This window comes from Octopus sinensis, linkage group LG9 (genome assembly GCF_006345805.1).
Source record: "Octopus sinensis linkage group LG9, ASM634580v1, whole genome shotgun sequence".
Lineage (NCBI taxonomy): Eukaryota > Metazoa > Mollusca > Cephalopoda > Octopoda > Octopodidae > Octopus > Octopus sinensis.
Window position 1 is genome coordinate 30446056 of NC_043005.1, and position 24023 is coordinate 30470078.

Sequence of the window (24023 nt, forward strand, 5' to 3'; positions counted from 1 at the left end):
ACCGTCATGCACGCACTCGTCCAGTGTCCGTGCATTACTGATTTGTGTAGTTTTGTCGAACAGCTGTTATCACGTGTAGGACGGATCCAGTTATCAGCCGAGTCCATCGTGAAGATCGCCCTACCGCCTTCCTTTGACTGGGAAAGAAAAGCAGTTTTCTTCTGTCTGGTGGCTATGGCGAAGGAGGTAGTGTAGTGAACGAGATTGAAAGGACTGAAGACTGATACTTTCTTCTTCGGTCGAGCCCTCATCGACTTTTTCCATTTGAAAAGGAAAGTGAGAGTAGAGAGGTAAAACCTGCTCCTCAGTAAATTTGTTGAAAGGTGAGTGCATGTGGCGAGGATGGCCCGTGTGCTTGGGCCTACTCTGAACTTCCTTTGTAAACCGGAGGAATTGAGAAGGAGAGAGAGAGAGAGAGAGAGAGCTGCCTACTGAGATGCATCTGGCGGTCAGGATAACTAGAATGTATGGGGTTCCTCGGTTGTTCGTGTGAGGAACTCCCTCCTCACTTTTGGGGAATCTTATTGTTTAACTGTATTGTTAATTGTTATTTTATTCGATTTTGTGTTAGATCCCACGTGTCCCCAGTTTCGTATTGTCCCTATTTGTTTTGTGTTCGGCCCTTGTGGCCAATGAATAAACTATTATTATTATTATTATTATCATTGTTAATTTTTTTACCTTATCTCCTCCTCTCCTTTACTTCTCATATTTTTATGTAAGCCCCCAAGCCAGTTGTAAACTGTTCTTGTAATATCACCCTCATCTGAAGCCCCTGTGGCAAATAAAAGAAATCAACAGCATCATCACCAGACATATCGTTATTATTATTATTATTATTATTATTATTATTATTATTATTATTATTATTTTATTATTATTATTATTTTATTATTTGATGTGTTGTTGTTGTTCTCCTTCTTCTCAGCTATTTCTCATTTCCTTACGAACAGATTGTTGTTTACTTAAATGTGGATCGTTATGATAAACACGGTTTCCTCCTAAACCCCAGATAAACAGGCAGCCACCCCTAATACTGTTCCCTAAAGTATACAGTGTCACCCATCTTTCAGTCAGTTTCGTATTTAGTGTTTGTTATCCCAGCCGTTTCCTCTACCCCGAGGACGATAAGGTTGTTTAGAAAACCTACAGAAGCTGATTTGATGAAAGCTTTGGTTGTTGCTTTTAATCTTTTCCATTTCATTGATAGAATGGGACCAAGAGACAAAGAATGGCGGCCGAGCAATTTTTTGACTTTGTAGGCTGACGACTCAACGCAAAACAACCCCCACCAAAACACGAACGAAACCAAACAAGATTTTACTGACAAGTAAATACACGAAAGAGAAGAAAAATGAAATACGTGTTGAAGAAATAATTCATTTCGTAAATGAAACTTTTTTTCCTCCAAACTGAGAAAAGAAATGCAAGAAATAATTTGCCAATATTTATGAAGATGTCGTGCAATTTCTTGAAAAGTGTCCATCATGCTTGTAGATTTCAGGCGGGGCAGCATTCGTGCCTGGTGCTTTACCAGAAGACACTTATTTAACGGAGTTCACCACATCCAGGAAGGTTGGCTTCAGAGACAGTTCCGGTATTTTACACACACACATTCTTTTATTCGTTTTCTTTTATTGGTTCAGCCAGAAGCTGGGGCACCGCTTTTCGGTGTTTTTGGATTTCCTTTCGATCTGCTTTTGGTGAAGAAGCGAGATGGACGAAGCTACTCTTCTTCGTGTCTCCTGCCATGATGTGGGTTCATCCAGGATTTGTCCAAGTGCTTTTTGAACGATTCCTCATCCACACCTTGCAGATCTCTTGGGTTCTTTGGTTAGATGTTAAACAGTTGTGATTCTTTGATTTATTGGCGATATATTGCTGAAACCTCCTTCGGTCATGACTGACCATGGGATTGCACCTACAAAGTTACCCTCTCAGGCACAAGTCCGGGCAAGGGTGTTTATGGAAGACCAGCAGTCGCCCATGCATACCAGTCACCCCTCTCCACGCCACCAGTGTTATCCAAGGGAAAAGCAAAGGCCGATACAGCTTAGCATCAGTGACGTCGCAACTCATTTCTACAGCTGAGTGAACTGGAGCCACGTGAAATAAAATGTATTGCTCAAGAACACAACACGCAGCCAGGTCCGGGATTCGAACTCACAACCTCACGATCGTAAGACGCTCTAACCACTGAGCCATGCGCCTTCACACACACACACACACACACACACACACACACACACACACACACACATACTAGCAGAGTTACCCGGCGTTGCTCGGGATTAAAATGGTATAGTTTGTTTATATATATTACAGTTATGTTGAAACAGGTGATGTGGGAAAGTGCAGCATTGACGACAAAACATTTGTAGAGTAAATGATGGTTTAATTCGACTCATATAATACATCCATTTGGAGGATTCCATGCCCTAACCTAGCGTGGAAAATTGTGGTGGATATACTCGCCTTCGAGGCGTTCAGCGCTGCGTCTAACAAGACCCATCGTATGGTTAACAGTCAAATGAATGGAGGTGTAATGGAGATATTGTTCGTAAATGGGTACATTCTGGAAATGGGCTGCAATGGGAGATGGTGACGGGGAAGTGAACTGTCGGAAGAGGTTGAGGAGGAGCTGGTAGTGCTGACAATCTTACCTTACCGTCTGAGCAGCACATGCCATTAGTTTCGTTTGGAAATTTGAAAGCTTTGCAGAAATGACAATTTGAGTGTAGCACACCAATTTGTACAGAATTATCGTCTTTATAAGGCTGGGATGGATCATATCTGAAAGCAGCTCCTGGTGTTGTGAAGAACGAATTTGCCTGTGGTCTATTTCTGAGAGCTATTATATTGGACATCTATTTAATCTGGCGTGCTAAACGTTGTTCTAATGACTCGGCATTAAGTATTGCAGCATGCTTTAGCTGATCTTGGGAAAGTCTCATCTCCTTTCTCTCTTGAGACTCCATTTGACGTGCTGCATCATGCCTCTGATGATCCTGAGAAAGTCTCATCTCTGTTCCTTGTTGAGACACTCGCTTTCGGTTTTCTCCAATCGTCCTCGCTTTATAGGGTTTCTAAGAGATTACGTCTTTTTTTTGGTGGCATATTTTTCAATATTGTAAGCAAAAAATAATGAACATAGAAAAAATATACATTAATCTCTATTTTTGTAAGCAGTCGTATGTATATAGTATGTCCGTGTTTTTGTATGCAGTGTAAATTAACGAAATATAAGCAAATGAACGAAATAGCACATGTATGGAACTGCTAATTTAACGGTAAATACCACAATAATTATTACAGAGAGACATAGAATTTTATATTTTACCTTGCAGCTTCACAACTGCTGCGATAATTATTTACTCGTAATGGAATGGTAAACGTGTATTGTTTTAAATGGAAATCAAAATAAAATTTCGTATTGACACTTCACGAATGTCAGTCGCCAGGTATGTATGTACAGATGTGTGTGTGTGTGTGTGTGTGTGTGTGTGTGTGTGTGCTTCATAACGTACCGTATATAGTATGTTTGTATTTTTGTATGCAATGTAAATAGACCCCCAGAAATTACATGTCGACACTCCTGGGGTGTCTCATAGTATTACCATGTAAAATGGGATTTGATTTGATTGAGCCGTTTGAGAATGCATTGGGAACAGACATACAAAGGTTTATGTTATATATATATATATATAGATAGATAGATAGATAGATTAGATAGATAGATAGATAGTAGATAGATAGATAGTAGATAGATAGGTAGGTAGGTAGGTAGGTAGGTAGGTAGGTAGGTAGGTAGGTAGTTAGATAGATAGATAGATAGATAGATAGATAGATAGATAGATAGATAGATAGATAGATAGATAGATAGATGGATAGATAGACAGACAGATAGATAGATAGATAGATAGATAGATAGATAGATAGATAGACAGATAGACAGATAGATAGATAGATAGATAGATAGATAGATAGATAGATAGATAGATAGATCGTTAGTAAATCGTTAGTAAATAGATAATCGTTAGTAAATCATAAATCTAAAAGAGAAGAACACTCTAAGTTTTAGAGTAGTAGAGAGTAGTAGAGTATTTAGATAAAGAGAGTTATGGCCGGTCTGTGGGATTATCTCGGGTTTCGCGTTCATAAAGCGTTTGGTTTAACATCGTCTCGTCAGACTCCATCGAGAACATTTGCACACATCTTCGTTAAAATACATTTGTCTTTCGCTAGGTTAGAATTGTTTTGTTAACGTATTTCAAGTACTTCTCGATCTCTGTATATAAGTGTTTCCACCCACTCTCTCACCACCTCCGTCTTCCTTAATCCCATGGACTCCCACCCCTACCTCAACTTTTCCTCCCTCCATCCATTCCTACTTCCAGTTCCTGTGAATCCGACGCCTGTGCAGCCGGGACCAGGATTTCGAGACCTAGTTCCAATACCTGGCCCTCTGATTCATGCGTCGCGGATAACCTACCACTCTTGTCCAAACTGCCTTTACTCGCGTTTGTCTAATCGATCGCACTACCGCCCTCTCCTTTCCCACGCCGTTCTCCCAACTGCATCTCCTTCCCCTCCTTTTCCACCCCTCCACCCTACCTCTTCGTCGGGAGATCCTGCGTGTCTTCCGTCGCATCCAGCTAGATCCCACCACCCTCCCCAAACACCCCCATCGCCCGTCATTTTCGCTAGGCCGGCCACTCCACCTCACACCTCACCATCTTCGGCCTTGCCCTACACCATGGATCCCCCAACTCTAGACTCCGCCTGGAACAGCGATACATTTTCACTCTACGGACTCAAACACCTTTCAGACTCAACACAACACCCTTCTTTCAGTGACTTTCTCCACACACCTTTTTAAAAAAGAATATTTTATTCTATTTTATTTGTTTATTTTATTTATTTCTGTTACTGATCTATTTATATACTTTTTTATTTCTAATTTTTAATTTTTATTATTCATTTTGTATTATTTTTTTATTTTTTATATTCCTTTGTTTTCTCATGTTTAAATTTTCAACTTGTGTTTTTAATTAATTTCATTTACATGCACACACATTCACACATACACACACCTTCATAAGGACCCACACACACTCATACGTACACACCCACACACAACTCCATACACACTCATACACACACACCCACAATACCTCCATACATACTCAAACACTTACCCATGCACAGCCACACCCACCCCACACAGAGGCACATATACACACACACCCACATAGAGGCCTCCCACCCCTTACACCCTACCCCCGCGCGCACACGCACACGAACACATGTACACACACCACATACTCGCGTGCAAACACACACACACGCACTCCCACATACACATACACACGCATGCCTGCACACACCCTTAGCTACACCAACGCACCCACACACACTCCACCTCATCCCACTCTCCCTATCACGCACGCATATACACGCGCACAGATGCACATGAACGCACATACACCTCAACACACACATATACGTGCACGTAATACACTCCCACACACATTCACATGCACATAGACAAACACACGTACACACATATATGTATATGTATAGAGAGAAACAGAATGACACCCACACGCATTCATAGACAAGTGCACACACACACACACATATTCCCACTCCGTCTACGCACACACACACGCACACACAAACAACCACATCTACTCATTTACACACCTTTCACTATAGCTGGTGACTTATGATTGACCTCTCAAATGTACATATACACACACAGAGGTCCTACCACACACACACACATACAGACGACGCACACAAACACAAACACACACAGTTACTACCACACACACACGCTACTACACACAGTTTACTACCACACGCACATACGCTACCACACACACACGCATAAACACACGTAGTAACTGTCGCACAGACATGTTCTACCATACATACGCACACTACAACACTCGCGCGTGCATACCCACCATCTTCACAGTCTCCTGTCCCAGAAACCATTTTCTCTTTCTCCTTCCACTTCAGGTCACTTCAGAAATGTAACCCCATGTGGACTGTTGGCGATTTTTTCTTATTTTTCCTGCTTTCTCTTTTGACTAGTCTGTTTCCGATGAAGAGCTATGCTCGAAACGTTAGCAACTCTCTCCCTTCACCGAGCGTCAAATTAATATATTTCTTGTGCCCGTACTCACGTTTGTTTATTCTTTTAATTGCTTGTTTATTTGAACTGACTATATATATATATATTACGGAGATGTACTTGCATAGCGAGTGACTTGATCTGAGATCGTGTGCTGGAACGAAAACAATTGCAGCGTGAAAGGTGTTTATAAGCCATTTAAGAAACACACAAAAACCGTTAGATTCACTTCAACATTTAAATTTAATTTGTCAAAATAGTTTCGTCGCTTTGAGACCGCGACGCTGACAAAACTTCAGATGCAGCACCAAGTTTTGTCAAAGCGACGAAAATATTTTGACAAATTAGATTTAAATGTTGAAGTGAATCTAACGGGTTTTGTGTGTTTCTTAAATGGCTTATAAACACCTGCCACGCTGCAATTGTATATATATATTATATATATATATATATATATATACACACACATATACATACATACTTGTATATATATATATATAGATAGATAGATATAGACAGATATATATACCTATATATACGTATAATATGCATACATACACACACACATATACATGTACACACCTATATATATATGTATCTCTCTTTACGTACATACATGCATATATACACACATATACATACACACATGCATACACATACATACACATACATACACACATACGTACGTACACACATATATACACACAAACACATACATACGTACATACATACATACATACATACATACATACATAAATACATAAATACATACATACATACATACATACATACATACATGTACACATGCATACATAGCTTGCATGTATCACTTGATAGCCAAAGGCATATAAATGTCGACTTTCAATATCAAATTTACTGTCGTCGCAGCGTTTATCAAGTCTATTTTTCGGTTGGTTGTTTATCACCGACACAACTCTCTCCTTGTAATCAGATCTACAGTATTGTTAGCCAGCTGCTGCACTCATGTGTATGAATGGCCTCTTGTGATATTGTCTTTATTAAGCTTTACGTTGTTTTCCTTCCCGTTCTTATCTTACTAACATCATATCCACCCTCATTTCCCCAACTCTGACGATATTTTTTCTGACTCTAAAGGGAAATTCTAGAATGTGTGATTTAGTTTTTGGCTATGTTTGTGTGTACCACTATATGAGATTATCAGAGACTGAGAGGTCAAGCATTTACACCAAGAGATAATGACACACAAGACTGTTTCCTACATCTATCCATCCATAAATACGTATATATATATATATATATATATATATATATATATATATATATATATATATATATATAGTTAATCCAAACAAGAAAACACAGAAAAAAACACAGCAATGCGAGGACGTGGAACAATTAAAGTATTATTTGACGCTCAGGAAAGAAGGGAAGGAGGGTTTAACGTTTCGAGCGGAGCTCTTCATCGGAAACAAAGGAGAAGGAAAGATCCCGAGAAGGGAAGACAGAGGAAAAAAATATATTTGCTGGTGGTGCTCAAGAGATCACTATATATATATATATATATATATATATATATATATATATACAAACTTATATATTTATATACATAAAACACGCATACACAAACATTCAGCATGCCCCCACAATGCATGTACACTTTAATAATTCGCTTAATTTTCATTTCTTTTTAGATTTAACTTCACATAAATGATGACGGAAACCAGACTAACTTTGAACAAAGGAAATTTTTCCTAAAATGCTGCAGGGAGTTTGAAAGCACGGTCGAAATGCAAAAAACGATTTGGTAAGGCGTTTCAAACAGATTCATCAATGCTACGAATTTGAGACAAGTTTAAACCAAATGAAAATGCTCAGAATGTCTACAAGAAACGTTCTGGAACATCGGAGACATCAAGGAGCCCTACAAACAAGAAAAGGTACTAAAAATGTATTGCCAGAATTCAAGAAAATCTGTGTAACAAGCGATCAAAATCAAAAATTCTTTATGTTTTGAAGAACTGTTATTGGAAAAGTTGCATTTCAAGAAAAGTTTCATGTTCCCAATAAACAATAGGTTGGCGTCTCGTCAGGTGATTTTACAAGGAGTATCTCGTTAAACAAATCCTCTTTCTCTCGGTTTTAATACAACACGTTGTTAGTGACCGTAGCTTGAAGCCGTTGGGCAGGAATGACGACGACAGACAGATTCCTTTGTAATATTATACACGGTTGTTTACATGACTTTAGGAGTAAAGAAAGACACGCAACGGAACATGTCCCTCGTTAAACTGTCTCTATCGTTTGTTATGTATTCAATGAACACTGAGGATTTCCTGAAGCAGAACCAGCAACAATTGTCTAAATACAGTGGATGACGTGAACGTTTCACAAATTTGCATGTCATCCTTACACAGGGACCATTGATAATCTTCTCAGCATCGTTCCAATTTTAGTATATGTATTGCCGAAGCAATACATGCATGCATACATATATATATATATATATATATATATATATATATATATATATATATATGGGCCTATATATATATATTACGTTCTGAGTTCAAATTCCGCCGAGGTCGACTTTGCCTTTCATCCTTTCGGGGTCGATAAATTAAGTACCAGTTACGTAAGGGTCGCTCTAATCGAGTGGCCCCCTCCCCAAAAATTTCGGGCCTTGTGCCTAGAGTAGAAAAGAATATATATATATATCTTCAAGTCACATCTGCAGTGAGTTAACTTGGGAAAACCAAACGACAATGTAACCTTCATGTGATTTTCTCGGCCTGATAAATAGCTTCGCTGGGCACCCCTCGTTGCATCACAGGATCAGCTAGCTAAGAAACATATGTAACCTGGATTTTAGCCGTTCCACTCACTCAATTTAAATTTTTGTTTATACTCACACACACACATAACTCCTAACCAGTATATAACTCCTAACCTAATACCCTAGCCCTTGTTTGTTTCACAATCTTTTTCGCAGTAGCCGTAAACCGGATGTGTTAATTCACCTCCGACAATAGAGAGCGGTCGCCATATTCCCCTCCATATATGATAACTCTGATGAGCATATGGTTATATAATTGAATTGTTACCTAACACTCCATTGTATTCCTTGCGTGAAACCGATTGGTAAGATCAGCCATGATGGATATATTATACTGTACATTTCTCCCCAAAATTTCGGACCTTGTGCCTAGAGTAGAAAAGAATACTGTACATTTCGGATTATATATATATATATTATATATATATATATATATATATATATATATATCAAATATGAATTAGAGATAAAACCACTATTATGCAACTCAAGTGTGATAGACATAAACTGTTGCATAATAGGGTTTTATCTCTAATTCATATTTTTTATTTATATATTTATACTGTGAAATTTGATTTAATACTAAATTGAATTTTTCCCTTTAAGTTTGGAGTTATACTCCCTAATATTTTATATATATATATATATATATATGTATGTATGTATGTATGTATGTATGTATGTATGTATGTATGTATGTATGAATGAATGTATGTATGTATGTATGTATGTATGTATGTATGTATGTATGTATGTATGTATGTATGTATGTATGTATGTAGATGTATGTATATTCTCACAGTTTTCTGATCTTTAGGCTGCCTTCTAAGCGCGTAATCCACCATTCTTGTCTTTTGGTCCCTGAGGCTATAATTTGTTCGTTTCTTAATTATTTCGTCTTTGTCCATCATCTTAAACCACATTCACTTTCGTAATGTCCACTCTGTATTGTTTACTCTTGGTCCTATATTCTCCGCAACTTTCATAGGCACTGCCAACATGGAAGCCTCTCAGATTTATTATTAATGGTGCAATACTGAGTAATACCATTTGGTCGATAACTGATGAAGAATTAGGGACCTTCTGTGTCCGTCTCCCATCCAGTTGTACACTCAATATACGCTATACGTTTTTTACCTGTCGTTTGTTTATTTACAATACATCTTCTCATTTACACACACACACACACACACACACATATGTGCATACATACATATTTACCTGTCAGCATCCTCTTAAATTATATTAAATATGGTAAATATGGTCAGCTTTTAGTGTGAACGTGTACATTTACAAGTCGATAATGAGACTTATCGGTTTACTTAAGATACAGAAAAGGATATTTTTAAGTAAATACTTTCAAAAAATCTTAGCAAACAAGGGTTTTGTGTTTTGTATGTTGATACATTAAAAGCAGCATGTGGTGGTGATGGAGGAGGTGGTGGCGGTGGTGGCGTAACATTCGAGTAAGTAGTGGTTGTGGTGGTGGGGTATGAGAGAGGTGGGGTGATGGAGGAGGGGGGATGAGAGATTTAGTAGTGGTGATGGTTGTGGGGTATTCGAACAGTGGTGGTGGAAGGAGTGACGATGGTAATGAAGCATGAGGTGGTGGCAATGAGAGGGGTAGAAATAGTGGTAGTTATAGTAGTAGTGAGGGTAGGGTGGCTGCTGAAAGCGGTGGTGACGGTAGAGAGAAAGAGAGAGAGAGAAAGAGAGAGAGAGAGAGAGAGAGAGAGGATCCATGCAAGAAAAACAACAAATGAAGAAGAAAAGGAGAAGCAGAAAATAATATACTACAGAAATGGCGGGAAAAAACCTTTCAGTAAACTTGAAGAATTTCATCATTGAGAGAGACGGGGATTAGTAAACTGAATTTCTTTTACAAGGAATGAATTATAACATGTGCCTAATGACATTGCCATCACATGTGGTAAACGGATCTTTTCACTTCGACCGGCAGATTTTTTAAATGATTTCTTTGTAACTAAACACTTTTTAAATTTCGTATACTGGTAGTGTGTTACATAAAACATCTTTCTCTCTTGGCTTTCTTGAAAAAATTCTGCAGTTTGTAAGCTATTTCTTGTAAAATTTCTTGCATTTCGGCAATTTCAACCAATCAATGACGTCTATTGAGGTGAATACAATTTCTGCGGTTGTTTGTCAATGCGGTGTCATATCAGTTTGTCACTGTTATTTATGACATATTTCATATCAGTTACGTTCGTATGAATAAAAGATTATCGTTATTAAACTTTTATTAATAAACACATATTCTAAGTTCACAACATATGCAGTTTTAATTTCCCTCTCTGTCGCACAGATACACACATTATATATTATATATTCGTTTAGGAAACAGATTGGGTTTATTTACATTTCTGAAGAAAAAGGATACCCTTCGCTCCATCCCTACCCCTAACCCTAATCCTAAAACATTGAAATGCAATAGATCGATACTAGGGTCATAATTATGGGTGGACACTAAAGAGGGAACGGTTTTGTTATCCAGCTCTGTTTACGAGTGACCCCTCAGTTTATGGCCACACACGTGTATTTGTTTACATTTGAAGAAGATCGTCACTTTCTGTATTTTTTTATATATGTGGAGTTAGGGTTAGGGTTAGGTGTTAGGGTTAGGGTTAGGAGTTGGGGGAAGGGTTTCTTTTTTCTCATAAATAACAGTGACAAACTGATATGACACCTCATTGACAAACAACCGCAGAAATTGTATTCACCTCAATAGACGTCATTGATTGATTGAAATTGTCGAAATGCAAGAAATTTAACAAGAAATAGCTTACAAACTACAGAATTTTCTCAAAAAAGCCAAGAGAGAAAGATGTTTTATGTAACACATTCTATCAGTATACGAAGTTTAAAAGTGTTTAGTTACAAAGAAATTATTTTAAAATCTTCCGGTCAAAGTGAAAAGATTCGTGGTAAACTATATGACCACCACATGTATTAAACTACATTGTTATCTCATGTAGTAAACTATATCACCTGAAATAAAAAAAAAAAAAGAGAAACGAAATAAAAAGCCAAACAAAAGACAAAACAAATGTATTTTCCTTCAGCTTTATAATCATCCTGTGTCGGCAATAATGGAATGCATGCAAATAACTTGTCAGAACGACTTCATAATTAGGGATTTACCTGTCATATGGCAGGTAACTTCGGAAGTGTACTTTTGCCACCATAGGTATCCTAACCACACGGTTCCGGGTTCAGTCCCACTGTGTGACACCTTGAGCAAGTGTCTTTTACTAAAGTCTCGGGTCGACCAATGATCTGTGAGTGGATTTCTAGCACAGGCATGGCTGTGTGGTAAGAAGATTGCTTATCAACCATATGATTTGGGGTTCAGTCTCAGTGTATGGCACCTTGAGCAAATGACTTTTACTATCGCTCCGGGCCGACAGAAGCTTTATGAGGGGATTTGGTAGGCGGAAACTGAAAGAAGCCCTTCGTATAAATGTGTGTGTGCGTGTGTGTGTATCTATGTGTATGTCTTAGGTTCTGTGTTTGTCCCCGCCACCGCTTGACAACCGGTGTTTGTTAGTTTACTAGTTCGACAAAAGAGACGGATAGAATAAGTAATAGGCTTTTAAAATAATCCTGGGATTGATTTGTTTGCCTAAAAACTCTTCAAAACAGTGCTCCAGCATGGCCGCAGTTAACTGAAACAAGTAAAAGATAAAAAATAAAATGTGAGTGTGTGTGTGTGGTGTGTGTGTGTGTGTGTGTGTGTGTGTGTGTATCTTTTACATTTTTTCTTGTTTCAGTCATTTGACCATGTGGCCATGCTGGGGCACCGCCTTGAAGAATTTTTAGTCGAATGAATCAAGCCGAGGACTTAGTTTTATTAAAAAACCTGGTACTTATTCTATCGATGTATTTTGCCAAATAAACCCCAACACCGTAAATAAACGTAAACAAACCAACACCAGTTGTCAAGTAGTGGTGGGGAAGAAACACAGACATGGAGACAAACACACACACACATACATACATGTTATTCGTGTATATATGTGTATATATATATACATATATATATATATACACACACATATATATATACACACACACATATATATATATATATATATATATATACACGACAGGCTTCTTTCGGTTTTCGTCTACCAAATCCACTCACAAGGCATTGGCCAGTTCGAGGTTATAGCAGAAGACACTTGCCCAAGGCACCACATAGTGGGACTGAACCCGGAACCACGTGGATGAGAAGCAAGCTTCATACTATACAGTAATGCCTGCACTTGTATGTACACACACACACACACACACACACACACACATACACGCAATAATAATAATTTACTTTTATCGAAATTCTTGGTGTCTATACAAAATGAAGAAGTGAATGTTAATTTTTAAACGAAAAATATCCATTTCGTTAAAATAAAATAAAATGAAATAAAATTTTCATTTGTATGCGTCTTCCTATAACTACTGTGTCAGTTATTCCTTTTTCCGCCACCTCCACCTCCGCCAACTCCTCTACTTTCCCATCTTCCTATTCTTTCTCTCTCACTGTATGTTGTTAGTGTTCCTTTACCCATTGCCTGCCATCAAGCCTAGTACGTGCACCCATTCTACACCCTTTCTGCACCTCTTTCATTTTTTTCTCTTTATTCTATGCAATGTAAAGCGTGACTGGAGACATCAACCAACCGAACAACCAATACTTTCATCGGGTATTAATATACAGAGATGTAACGAATAAAAACAATGACTTTTTAATTCAGAATGCCATAAAAAAATTTCATGTGATAGAACTGGACCTAACTCGAGTCTTTGGATGTTTGGAAAACACCAGTTCTTTACGTAAAACTAACGCGGAAGTTCCACTTGACACATTTCCTGACCGGCAGAGACCTGTGAGCTCTTAACAATATTTCAGATGCTAGGCATTTGGTCTTGATCTTTGCTTGACCCAAGACAGCAACCACATCAAAGAGGTAAGCTGTGGGAAAGGAGTTACTGCCACTAGTTTGTATTCTTTTAGGACGGTGCCAGCCACTTCGACTTTCTTTGTATCCGACACCGCTTCGGTGAGGCCTCTCACATTTGCCTAGACGCTTACATATGTCTTCTTACGTCGTTTGAGCCAGATGCCTCAAAACATCTCCATTTTCTGAGCTGTGACGTAAGAGTCTGTATGGGCGAAATGCGTAGCCGTATTTCGTCTGCCGTTACGTTCTGAGTTCAAATTCCGCCGAGGTTGACTTTGCCTTTCATCCTTTCGGGGTCGATAAATTAAGTACTAGTTACGCATTGGGATCGATATAATCCGTTTGCCTTAATCCGTTTGTCTGTCCTTGTTTGTCCCCTCTGTGCTTAGCCCCTTGTGTGTAGTAAAGAAATATATACATAGAAGAGATGAGCGAAGACAACCGTCCCAATCACCCTGGATGGGCCGTTTTCTATGAGCTGCTTCACTTTGTATGGATAACGGTACGGATGATATTATAGAGACATACTACCAAATGGTGGCCATCGATTATCCACCAAAGGAAAAATTATAAATAAAATAAATTGAAACAAGGTGATGTGGCACATATATATTTGTATGAGGGCGGTGAGCTGGCAGAATCGTTAGCACGCCGGGCGAAATGCTTAGTGGTATTTCGTCTGCCGGTATATCGTTCTGAGTTCAAATTCCACCGAAGTCGACTTTGCTTTTCATCCTTTCGGGGTCGATTAAATAAATGCCAGTTACGGACTGGGGTCGATGTAAGGAAGGATAAAATAATTATCTTTCTACTAAAAGCACAAGGCCTGGAATCTTATGGGGAAGGAGGTTAGTATAATCATAACATTCTCTCGTGTTCAACTGGTACATATGTTATCGACTCCGAAAGAATGAAAGGAAAATCGACCTCAGCTGGATTTGAACTCGGAACGTGAATATGGAATAATTTGTCGCTAAACATTTTGTCCGTCACGCTAACGCATCTGCCAGCAATAAGAATGAGACGGGTTTTAGCCAATATAAGTATTAGTATGATTTTATAACCTTCCAATGTCAAAAAAAAAAAAAAAAAAAAAAAAAAACAACAGAAAGTCACAAGAATCGGTCGAGTGAGTCATTAAAGCTTTGACTCTTTATGGTCTGAGTTCTCGTCATGACCGAGTGTGACGGGGCAACTGAGCCTTTCATTTTTTCCAGGCAGAATAAAACAAGTACCGTTTAAGAACTGGGGTGAATCTATTCAGCAAGGCCCTTCCCACAAAATGTGTAGCTTTGTACCTATTTTGAAAACAATGATTTTTGTAGCTCTCAGACACAAAATGATACGATCTAAAGTACAATAGCATGAACAACATGAAATAAATTTTAAAAAATTAAGATTAAAAAAAAAATGAAGAGGAAGAGTGATGCAAACCTCACCGCCGTTGTGGTTTGAGAATGGTTGTTCCACTTGTAATAAAATCCTTTCAGTTTTGCGACTGGCCCTATTTCGGTTTTTTCGGGATGCTTTAAATTCACTAATCCTGATGCACTCTTTGCGTCTGCCGAGTTTAGCTGAATAATACGTATAAAATTTTCGATTTACGGCAAAGTTAGGATGGAAAGCAAGCCCTAGAAATCCTCTTTCGTCGCTCCTGTAACTGCTATAAAGTACCCGGTCCTTGATATCAAGAAAAGCTTTTTGCTCTCTTGTTTTGTTTCTGTAATAAATGTAAATAACTCCGCGTTGTTCGGCCACAAACAAGCGACCACTGCCGTCGCCGGCATGTCTTGCCACAACAGGACTCCTCAAATCCCATGCAAACTGTTCGACACACATACATCCTTCTTTCGTAATTTGTTGAATAGATATGTTGAAGTTGAGGTGTTCATTTTTTAAAAGATCAGGGTAGCAGTAGTCTGTATCCATCAGTTGAACAACCAAACAAAAACTTTCTTTGGAATTCAAAGTACCAAGAATTTCTTGATCGCTCGTTATATATTTAACCAAATCTTTGCATTTGGCGTAAAATTGTGAACAATAATTGGAACATAATCCGGGGAAAGAACTGGCATGCATTGTCTGCTCAGCGCTATAAATATGAGCAGCATAAGGGGAGCAAGGTTGGCACAACAGTTCTCGTAGATAGGGCTCACATGTTTGAAGAAGAGTATCTGAAAGTTGAGTCTTGACGTATTCATACCTTTGAAATATAGCATTTTCTTGTTGTTTGGTACAGCAACCGAAATCCCTATATTGAGAGCAAAATTCCAAGCTATTTGATTGAAACGGTGGTTTAAAGTCTAAGCACTGAGGATGGCACTTCACAATGTCACGAGTGGAAAATATTGCTGTAATTATTAAAACCCACAATTTGCTGAACTCCATCGTTGATGCTATTTTTTTTTCTTTCTATTTTTCTTTCTTTGAATTCATAGAATAAAACAAAACTTTCAAGAAACAATTGAAATGTTTTGCCAGGATCACTGCGTTGTTCATTGATTCATCGAGCCGAATGTTTTCTTGACATTCATAATAGTGTTAGTACTTTCCGTTTTAGGTTATGTAAGAATTATATATCGTTAAATGTTTGTCATAAACTCTCTCTCTCTCTCTTTCCCTCTGATTACATTACTAGAAGGCAAAAAACAGTGATTTTGGAACACAAAGCGTAGAAATAGAACAGAACATAAAAGAAAAAAAAAAAACTATGTTATCAAAGTCCAATTTAAATACGACTAAAGCTATCAGGGTGGATTTCCAGCACTAGTAAAAATGCTGTCAAAGAATATCAAAAGCTGAATAGCGAAAAATTCGTGAAATATGATCCGTATTTGAAAAACTGGAGTCGTATTGCCGTAGTTTAGAAATAGTTTGGTGCATGAATGACTAAAGATTAGATTTGAATGGTTTAAATTTAAAATTTAGCAACACAAAATGCAAAGTTAGCACGATCATATGTGGGAGGGACTTGGTTTTGTTCCGGAGAGGGCGACACAAGTTTCAATAGGCAACTTAATAGCTCAGACAAACTGATTGGTTGTAAAGGCGTGTTTACCTCAGCACCGGAAAAAAAATATTTCATACATTCTCTGAAAATTTCCATTAAAACAAACTGGCAAATTTAATATATTCGTAAATAATTTGATTTTATGGTACATGACGTAGTTAAGTCAGTCTTGTTCTTTAATACTGTTATGAAAGAAATTATTATTATTATTATATTATTATTATTATTATTATTATTGATGATGATGATGATGATGATGATAATGATGATGATGTTTTTTGTTTTTGTAAGTAGTAGCAGTAGTAGTAGTAGTAGTAGTAGTAGTAGTAGTAGTAGTAGTAGTAGTAGTAGTAGTAGATTTGTACTAAAAATTGATGGGCTGGGCTTAGAGAGAAGTAATTCCATGCCACGACCTGTAACTAATGAGCTGAGGGGCAAGAAAGAAAGAAAGGCAGAGAAAGGCTGAGAAACAGTTTCAAGCTGTGAGGGTTTGATGTAAAACAGGACAAGGAGAGGTTGATCAGAGAGTATGTTATACAGTTGATGTGTGTGTGTGTGTGGAGGAGGAGGCGTAGAGATATATGCAACATAACGCATACTATAGAAGACGAAAAAAGCGTTTGTTAATTGTAATACATTTGTAAAATAGCAAGCAAAAGTTGTGAACACGAAAGTAATAGGGCTATTTTTTGTTTGCTTGTTTGTTTGGTTACTGTTTTTTTTTTCTGTTTTCATAAAGATGATCAAATCTTCCTCCTATATTATGAAATATGCGTATAAGTATATATGAGTATGTGTGAATGGGTCTGTGAATGTATGTATAAATATATATACATGCATGCATACACGCATATATATCATATATGTGTGTGTGTGTATCTATCTATCTATCTATCTATCTATCTATCTATCTATCTATCTATCTATCTATCTATCCATCTATCAATCACTCAATCAGTCTATCTATCTATCTAACTATCAATCTATCTATCTATCTAACTAATTATCAATCAATCTATCTAACTAATTATCAATCAATCTATCTATCTATCTATCAACCAATCAATCAATCTATCTATCTATCAATCAATCAGTCAATCTATCAATCAATCAATCAATCAGTCAATCAATCAATCTATCTATCTATCTATCTATCTCTTTATCTATCTATCTATCCATCCATCCATCCATATATATATATATATATATATATATAACTTATAATATAATGGGCAATAGAAAAATTATTTCAATGCCAATATGCTGAGAACAGACTTTAAATCGTCAATTTCCGCATTATAATAGACATATAGATGCACGTCGTGCTGAAATCGAGGAAAGCGAGCCATCAGAATTTTTTTAAAGTTTGTTATTTCTATATTGAATCAATTTCGGGATTAATCCTATGGATTTTCCCTCTTCAGTAGAAAATACGATAAGAAGCTGGCTAAAGGATTTTACATTTATATATAACTGGGGTACTAATGTGTACGCATGACTCTTGCTTTTGCTTTTTTCCATGGGTGCGTATAAGTATTTCATTTATTTCTTATCGTATTTTCTACTGAGGAGGGAAAAATCCATAGGATTAACCCCGAAATCGATTCAATACAGAAATAACGAACTTTAAAAAAAAATTCTTTAGGCTCGCTTTCCTCGATTTCAGCACGACGTGTATCTATACTGAATGTCTATTATAATGTGAAAATTGACGATTTAAAGTCCGTTCTCAGCATATTGGCATTTAAATAATTTTTCTATTGCCCTTATTTATAAGTTGTTTATAATTTTAACCTTTATAGGTACTTTAATATGCTGCCACTTTTGAAGAAATTTTTTCTGAAAAAATTTTATCCTATATTAGTAGTATATATATATATCCTTACCTTCGAAATGCGGAGTAGATAAAACAGGGGACAACTGATGAAGGGATTGTTCTTTATGTTGCTTGTCTCGTTTCTCTATTTGTTTCTTTCGTTGTTCAGAAAAGTCAGTTTTCTATGTTTTGTTTTTTATGTTCTGGTTTCTCATTTTGTTCACGATGTTTTGATGTGCTGTACCCATATATGCATGAATATACATACATACATAATATATATATATATATATATATATATATATATATATATATATATATATATAAATATATATATATATATATATATATGTATATATATATGTAGGTGTGTACGTACATGTGTAGTGACGTCATATTCCAGTGTGCGCACACGCAACGTCATTCTTCAGTGTGCGTGTGCGGAACGTATTCTTCAGTGTGCGTGTACGGGGTTGGAACCTTCTGGAAAGGCATAAGGAAGTTCCCTCATGCACATGCGCTAGAGACTGGGGAAGAAATTCTATCGCGTTCCTTAATAGCGTCGTTGACTTGAGACACGGCGATTGAAGAGAAAGGACGTATTTTTAGACGTGTGATTAGCCTATTCTCCTGTCCCAGACGCTTAGGATTTGACCTGTTCTGTTGCTGCTGAATTGTTGTAAGAAACTTACAAACGTTAGAATTCAGCCTTGCTGTGTTGAACTAGGTGGATACCAGTATACCATCGTGCTTCATTGTTGAATAAGAGAATAAAGAATCGTATTTATTTTTAAAGTTGCGTTTCTAGAAACAAAAGAAAGGAAATTGTGTTGCACCCAAGTTGCACCCCAAAAGTGTAAAGAAGCAACCAGTTCCCTTTACACATGTATGTATATATATTAGGGAATAAATTATTATTCCAACCTTACAGGTTAAATTCAGTATAATAATATTAGACCCAATTTCGTAATATATAATACATGATATATGTATATAACTAATTTAGAGACGAACCACCATTCTACAACTCAGTCAATGAAGAACCCGCCTAAAACCGTACTGTGAGACATATACCATACACAATACTAATCAAAAATTTTAATAATATATAATATTGAACAATAAAATTATTACAATCATATAATATATAAGAGCAAATACTTTAAAATCACATCAAAATATCATATAAAGAAACATTCATCATAAAAATATTAATCTAAAATCAAATAAAGTATAAATTGAACAATAAAAATTAATACAATAAAATAATGTATAAAAGTAAGTTCTTGTACATCGACTACGCGCGTTTCATGACTGCATTAGGACTATATAAAATCATATAAGCAAACCATATCCAAGTTCATTAGAACGGGGAAATGATTTTACTCCCCAAACAGTCACTCCTCAGGTCAAATTCCTAAAAAAAAACTAAAAACTAAAAGTTTATCTTACCTCATATGATAAAGAATGAAAAAAATGAGCAATATAAAATATATACATAAAGAAATAAAACCTGTAATGTAATCCCTAAGTTAATGACATTAATATTATTAAAGGTTACGAACTAAAATATTCGAATAGAGTTTATTGTGAACATGATTAATTCATGAATCATGGCGTGCTGAAATCTACAAGTTTTTTTCATTCTCTCTCTGTTTATTTTCTATTCCTTTCTGCTGAAGAGCGTATGCTCGAAACGTAAAAGACTTTTTCACTTTCCCGAGCGTAAAAATAATACACTTGCTTGTTGTTCATACACCTGTCTTCGTCTTTTGTTTTTCTATAAATTTCAAGTATATATATATATATTATATCATTTTTCATCTTCCCGTTTACAACCAATGCTGAATGAGAAATAAGATGGTCTTCAGTGCCATTTGGCTTCTATCTCTAGCGTGTTGGAATGGTTAATCCGATCCCTTCAATATAATTATGTATATAATTATAAATTTAGCATATAAAATTACCTACGAGGTTTATAAAGTGATTTTATTATATATATATATAATTAAGAATAAAATCACTATATATATATATATATATATATACATATACATACATATTGAGGGGAAAACAAGAAGAAGAAAATGGAGAATAAATGGATGTAAATACTGGTGTATTTGCATGATGTTGTAGAACGATGATTTTTTGGGGAAAAAAACATTAGAAATAATTAAATAAATTGATTGGAAGTTGAAACCGCAAAAAAAGTTAAGAAAATCTAAGAAGAACCTACATACATGTTTCTATCGAACCGTTTAGTTGATGGGAATCTCCAAGCATGTTGTTTAATGTCAAGGAAGTTGCCACATTCATACTATATTATGATAGGACTTCTTCAGGTTTGAAAAAGAGCTAACGCAACTTAGGTGATCATTATTTTTAAAAAAAAACAGTCATCAGTCGACAACATGCAAATAAATCGATATTTACATGTAAATCAGTAATTATATACTAGCAATGCATCCCGGCGTTGTCCGGTTGTTATGACCTACAAGCACATTGTATTATTTGCTCCTTCCTTATGAGCAGAATCGGCACAGCTGATATATAGCTAATGGCATAATGGAAGTTATTGTTTGTTTAATAGTGAAGGGGAGGAGGGTACAATTTGCATGGGTTTGCATGAAAGTGCTTTCTGTTCTTAAGAAGGATCAGAAACCATGCATTGATTCGTCGTATAAAAGGGCGTTAATGCGATTTTGTCCAGAAATCATGTTTTTAAAATTTTAATTTTACCCTATCTCCTCCGCAATTTCTTAATTTGTAACGTTTTTCGATTTTTTTTATCTATGTAGAAAAATACAGAGATTAGGAACCTGGGAAATATATATATATATATATATATATATATATATTATATTGATGAAATACTCAATGCACCTTTCCCCTCCTCACCCATCCATGACCTACCAGCTTTCAAAAAGCTAAAATCTCCCAATGTTTCACTTTCGTCTGATGTTTCACGCATGTGTAGAATTCTACTGAAATAGCAAACGTAAAAAATACCAGACCACCACCAGAAAACCCGACATGCTAGAAACAACATGTAAATGACATTATTTCTGAAGAAACTTTCCCGCTTTCCAAAAAGCTTAAAATGAAACATTGGGAGTGTGTAGCTTTTTGAAAGTGGTGAGGTGTTAGGTAAAATTCTAAAAGATTCGTACGCTCTGTTCTTCTCCATGGATTACCAAGAATAAAAATTTGAAAAAAGTAAAACTTGAATTTAGTGTGGAGAGGGAGAAAATTAAAATATTGAGAACGTGTTTTATGGGTGAAATCCTAATCTCCTGTGTTGCAATTATAGGAATCTTGGGAAAAAGTAGGAAAAAAATAAGGGTGTGATGCAGAAATGTCACCTCGGACAAGCTAGAAAGTAGAGGTAAAGAACAGGATTTGGGGGAAAACTTCCTTTTAAGTTTATATTGAAGATCAGGTTTTTAAATACGCTCATCACAAACACAAATTACACAATAGAAAAATATCATTTCAATTGGATTTGAGTAGTAAATTTGTGCGTGCACACTGCAAGAAATAACATAATTCGCACAGAACTTTTACCGTGTGTGTGTGTGTGTGTCAAAGGAAGTTATTTTATGGCATTCTTTCGTTTAAAGAATCAAAGTTGTCAACTCGACATACATGGGATCATATGTTTGTTCGTTAATTTCCGTAAAATTGCTTTAATTTTTGTATGCTTCGAAGACAGCAGAAATTGAAAGAGAGGATAAAGTGAAAAGGCAACATTTGCTTTGAAGTGAGAGGAGAAAGTGTAAGATGTACGTTATATGAAATGGACGTGTGAGAGAGAGAGAGAGAGAGAGAGAAAGAGAAAGAGAGAGTGAGTGAATGAAGTTGTGTGTTGTGATGTATGAATTTTTTGCATGCATGTGTAAGTAGTTCTCTCTCTCTCTCTCTCTCTCTCTCTCTCTCTTTCTCACACACACACATATCTTTCATATAAATTACATATATAGGCGGAGGTAAGGAATACGCACACCACCCTGACCGGCGTAACCCTAACCCTAAACACCAGGAGCTGTGAAACAAGTTTAAGGTTGTTATCTCGAACACGAATGATTTTAATAGGGATCACCAACCATAAGGATGGCTACTTCATTAAATGTGGGCTCATTAAAACAGCGTAAAATGTTCTTTACTATAGTTTACTATAGACGTAATGTATTGATAAAATTGAAAACAGCCAAACGTACTCACACGGAGTTCAAGCGAAACGAAATGTAGTCAATATAGGTGCAAAACACTTCTAAGAAAAAAACAAACAAAAAAGAACGAAAACCGAACTATAAGAGTGGAATGTCACCAATTTAGCAAAAGTTAGTATGCGCCACCAATGTAAGGAAGTAGAGGAAGCCAACATTTATGTGGAACTTGTACTAAATGTTATAAAATTCACGATTGAATGAATGTCGCGGTGAAGAAAAGGAAAGTCTAAGAACATTCAGAAGGCATAATTCAATTTTTCATACAAAAATAATTTATTTTAAAATTTTGAAACGAACGCCCAACCAAGTGTATAGAAAGGAAGATACTGTTGTTGTGAACGTTAATTTAAAATATTTGCTGAAGAACGTATATAGCAAGATATAAATTAATTTGACATTACTATATATTTTTTAACTGTGTAACATTAGAATAAATACTAGAATAAATACTAACGCAGTAAAAAGGTTGTGCAACGTTGATACTTACAGTGATGAACAAGCATAGGAGGAAAACAAGGACTGTTAAAAAAAACATTTTCTTGAAACTGGTTAGGAGTGGAATAACATTTGTGTAATTATAGTGAAAGAACCGCTGAGGCTGTCTACTTCACCAAGTTTCCGAATTTGCAATAATAACCAGAATAGCGGGGTTTTTTCCAGGTATATTTGCGAGTATTGTGAGTGGTGTTAAATCAGCCAAATGTTCATGTTGGTAGTACTTGAAAGTGAATGTTATTGTTAGTTTAAAGCCCAGACCGCAAGTAAACTTTCGATATCGGTGCGTTTCACTGTTTGAGTGGGGAGTTACATACATAAACTAAACACACACATACTCACATACATTAACGCTCACCTGAAGCCTATCTCTGTCCCTGTGTGTGCCTGTCTCTGTCTTTAGATGTGTGGTTATGTGATAGTCGTCACAAAAATGTATACATACTGACAGACACATACACCGTCACACACATGTAGATAACGAACGTATGAACACACTCACATAGAAAATGTGACGTCATCGTCGTTGTAGAGGTG

At 36.5% G+C, this 24023-nt stretch overlaps 1 protein-coding gene and 1 non-coding gene across 3 annotated transcripts in view; both read right to left on the reverse strand.

Moving 5' to 3' along the window:
* The window catches only part of LOC115215932 (HHIP-like protein 1), a 92021-nt gene extending 75197 nt beyond the window's left edge, over nucleotides 1–16824 (reverse strand). For both annotated transcript variants that reach the window (XM_036505864.1, XM_029785294.2), the window contains exon 1: nucleotides 15371–16824. In XM_036505864.1, coding sequence (XP_036361757.1) covers nucleotides 15371–16324 — 954 coding nt within the window. In that variant the 5' untranslated portion in view covers nucleotides 16325–16824. The remainder of the gene's footprint in view (nucleotides 1–15370) is intronic.
* Nucleotides 8494–8600, reverse strand: LOC115215973. Its single transcript, XR_003882050.1, has one exon. It is a non-coding gene; the product is annotated as a U6 spliceosomal RNA (small nuclear RNA).
* Nucleotides 16825–24023: the final 7199 nt, after the last annotated feature.